Genomic DNA, 3959 nt, shown 5'->3' on the forward strand with positions numbered 1-3959 from the left:
GGGAGCGGGGCTCCTGTCCCCGTCTGCTCAGCCCCACGGAGCTTCCTGGAGCGGCAGAGTTGGAGAGAGGGCGTAGGAGAGGGGTCTGGACCCGGCCGGCATTTGCAGACGAGTCTGGAGCAGGTTTGTGTTGCTTGGTGCCTGCTGCCCCGATGCCGGGGCATCGCAGAGTTACTTAACTGGTGCTGCGAGAGCCGGCTGTGGGAGCAGACGGGGGCTTCCTGCTGCCCTGGGGCTGGGAGTGCTGGGGACAGCCTCTCCAGAAAGGTCCTTGCATGAACAGCCTTGCTCTTTCTCAGTCCTGTTTGGCAGTTTTACAGGTTGCGTGTGGCACAGTTCAGGTGCTACTTGTCTCTTTTTCCTTGCATCCTCGCTGGAGGAAGCTGATCTTGCTTGTCTGTCTTGCAGAGATGACTCTCCTGTCCTCCCAGACACCATCCCTGGAGACATCCTCAGCTGCTGCTGAAAGCCCAGAGCAAAGGATGCTGGAGAAGAGGTCCAAGGTTATTGAGGAACTGCTCCAGACAGAGCGGGACTATATCCGAGATCTGGAGATGTGTGTGGAGAGAATCATGGTGCCCCTGCAGCAGGCACAGGTAGGAGTGTATGGGCAGCTACAATACAGCACTGGTGGGATGGGGTGAGGATACTGAGTCCGCTTTGTTCTTGGAGGCCGTCAGGCAGCAGCACGGGAACCCACAGAGGAAATGCAGCTATGCTGAGGGGAGCAGGATGGTTCTCGCTGGTCCTTGCACTCATAGAAATAGCCCATCTGTTCTGGGGTCCTGGTGAGCTCTCACCATTGCCCAGAGCAAGAGACCTGGCAGCCAGTATCACAGATTCATTTCCTGGGGCAGGAAATAGTCTGCTTCATTTGCTTTGTAGGTTAAATTCATTGTCAGAAGTCTTGGCATGGGCACAGAGTTGGTGGGAGGAGGGGGAGAATAACAGGTGAATAGAGGCAGGGATGAAATTTCTGGAAGGAGGAGGGTACCATGGTACGACACATAAGGAGTGAGAGCTTCAGTGCACTGGAGGATGAGGGAGTGAGTACAGAAGTCACTGTGAAGGGAAGAGGTCGCACCAGGTGGCTGCTGTGAAGCTGAAGCCTGATGGGTTGCAGGAGGGCAAGGGGGGCTGTTGGGTCTGACTGGGATATGTTCCCCTATCCAGGACATCTCTCTTCCCATTCCCCAGATGCAGAACATAGACTTTGAGGGTCTTTTTGGAAACATCCACATGGTAATTGGCTTCTCCAAGCAGCTGCTGTCCACCTTGGAGGCTTCAGATGCCGTTGGTATGAATTCTGCTGTTACCTTTCTTCAGCAGGCTGGGATGGGCTTTGTGGGGGGCAGAACAGTTTAAATGATGGGAGAGGATCACCAGGGCTGGGCTTCCTCCCTGCTGGTCCCCGTCACCACTCATCAGTCCAGCAGCGAAGTCAAGGAGATCTGTGTTGCCCCATGGGCTGCTATGCTGAGGAACCCGGTGCCCGTGGCCCTATGTGGCCCCTTACCTGGAAGGGAGCCTTGCTCCTGCACTACCAGCTTTTGCTGCTCAGGCCTGGGCAGCCTGTGCCTTTGCTCTCCATGTGGCTCCAGTGACCAGTGTCCCCACTCCTCATCACTGGGAGAGGTGGATTGACTGAGCTCTCTATACTGGTGGGTGATGAGGGGGTGTCCTGGTTGTTCTAGTAACACTCAAGCTGTGTGTGTGGCAGGGGGACACTGGGTGTCTCACCGTGAGACACACCAGCGTTGTTGGAAGCAGCTGAGGACCAGGAGACACTGAATCCCTGCTTTGCTGCTGTGTGCAGGGCCAGTGTTCCTGGCGCAGCGTGCAGAGCTGGAGAGCGTCTACAGGGTATATTGCCAGAACCATGACGAGGCCATCGCACTGCTGGAAACCTATGAGAAGGATGAGAAGATGCAGAAACTACTCCTGGACCTGCTGGATAGCCTCAGGTTGGAGCCTCTGGCTGTGGCGGCCACCAGGCTGCGGTAGGGGATCAGTCTCCAACGTCCCTGCCCCTCTGCCAGCAGTGCTTGGACAGTTCAGCTGGTGACTGGAGAGGAGCTGGCTGTGTCACTGCATAGTTGACCAAGCTCCAGGTTCAGATGGCCCCCTGCCCCAATGCACAGGTGCTGGGATACCTGTAAGCCCCCTTAAACTCTGAGCAGAAGCCACCAAGGTACAGAGAAGGTGGCATGTCCTGGATTGAGGGCTCCGTTTCCCCAGGCCCTGCCCCACTATGGCTGGTGAGGAAGGAGCCGCTTTGCCTGGCTCAGTGACTGCCGGGGCACCAGCTTGTGGAGGTTAATGCCTCAGGGGCCGGCAGCGCCAGCTGCTGCTCTGGGAGGACAGGGCTGCCCACTGCCCTGGCAGCATCACTGTGGGCCGGGGTGAAGGCGCTGGCTGTGGGATTGCACGCCTGCCGCCCCATTAACCCGTTGCTTTTCTTTGCTTTTTGGCACTCTGTGGGCCGGCAGGAGCCTGTACAGTGAGTGGTAAGTGCATCCTTCCTGTTAGTCCCTGCTTGTCTGTTTGTCTTGGCCTGGCTGCTCCCTTGTAACTCACCTTCTGCCACAGGCTGAGTGCATGTTGGGGGACCCTAACAGTGCCTTGTGGAGGCATGTCTGGGAGGAGCAGGGTGCCTGTGGCATGATCACAGCAGAGGCAATAGGTGGGCTGCACAGACAGGCAGCACAAGTGATGAGGCCTGGGCAGGTCTTGGGCAGGAAACAGGTTTTGGGAGCTGTCAGCCCCAAGGAGCCAGGAGAGCCCTGCACTGGCTGCGGTCCTGAGCATAGTCAGTCTGTCCTGCATTGGGGGACAGATCTGGGCAGCTAGGTGGTGGGACAGAGTCTGAATCAAGTGATTGTCTGGTAAGTGTGAGGCTGTGCCTATGTGAGATTTCACGGTGGGTCTGGTGATGGAGAAGATCCTGGCTGGGAAGGGTCACCTGGTGTGAATGAGGTCTGGAAACCTGGGGTTGATCTGAGAGCACCACGAGTTCAGGAGTGCAGTGAGTTTGGAGATGAGGGTGGCATGACTTAGGGAGTACAGTAGATTTAGAGGCATTGTTGTTCTGGGTCTGGTTGGCATTGGTTTGAGGGGGCAGAATTTGTGTGGCAGAGCTGGACTGAAACCTGGTGTGTCTCCTTTGTCACAACTTCCCAGGGGCTGCACAAACTACATTAACCTGGGCTCCTTCCTCATCAAGCCAGTGCAAAGGGTGATGCGGTACCCACTGCTGCTGATGGAGCTGCTGAGTGCCACCCCCGAGGCTCACCCTGACAAGGCACCACTCACAGCTGCTGTCCTTGCAGTCAAAGAAATCAACGTCAACATCAATGAATACAAGCGCCGGAAGGACCTGGGTGAGTAGCTGGGTAGTGCTGGGGAGAGACAGGAGTGGGTGTGTTGAGGTTGGTGTCTGTCGGCTCCTGAGCCTTAGCTGGCAACCACAGTGGTGGAGGGAATCTGCTCCCAAAGTCTGTGCCCTCACAGGAGGGCAGTACAAGAGCTGCATTGAAAAAAATCTGAGCGTGAGATACAATACTTAAAGTAACACAGTATACATCTGACTTTTAACTGTTTTTTGTGATACAGAGATATGAAATGTATGCAGTTGCTGACCACATGGCTATTAAATGAAAACAAAAATAATGATAAGACAAAAGAATATGTATTTAAAGTTTAAAAAATGCAATTTTAAACAACACAAGTAGGGAATTAATCTGCTAGGGCAGTCTCTGTCTTACTGAGATTTAGAGACTTAAGTTTGAAGTTATACCTGTGGACAGGACAGAATTGCAGGGGTGCTGGCTGCAAAGAGTCCTCTGAGCTCTCCTGTCCAGCCTCCTGCTTGGAGCAGGATTGTCCCCAGTGTTGGCTCTGATCAGCCACCTCTCCCTCCAGCCGATTCTCACTCACCCCCAAGGATGGAGATTTCACAG

At 55.0% G+C, this 3959-nt stretch overlaps 1 protein-coding gene across 1 annotated transcript in view; it reads left to right on the top strand.

Moving 5' to 3' along the window:
* Positions 1-408: 408 nt before the first annotated feature.
* DNMBP (dynamin binding protein) overlaps positions 409-3959 on the top strand; it is a gene marked incomplete at its 5' end in the record, with an annotated part of 7976 nt that continues 4425 nt past the window's right edge. The window contains 5 exon segments of the mRNA XM_009708648.1: positions 409-596; positions 1198-1297; positions 1817-1964; positions 2490-2507; positions 3181-3380. Of these exon segments, the coding sequence (XP_009706950.1) occupies positions 409-596; positions 1198-1297; positions 1817-1964; positions 2490-2507; positions 3181-3380 (654 nt within the window).

The sequence above is a fragment of the Cariama cristata genome, unplaced genomic scaffold (assembly GCF_000690535.1).
Source record: "Cariama cristata isolate BGI_N322 unplaced genomic scaffold, ASM69053v1 scaffold42519, whole genome shotgun sequence".
In the NCBI taxonomy this organism is placed as follows: domain Eukaryota; kingdom Metazoa; phylum Chordata; class Aves; order Cariamiformes; family Cariamidae; genus Cariama; species Cariama cristata.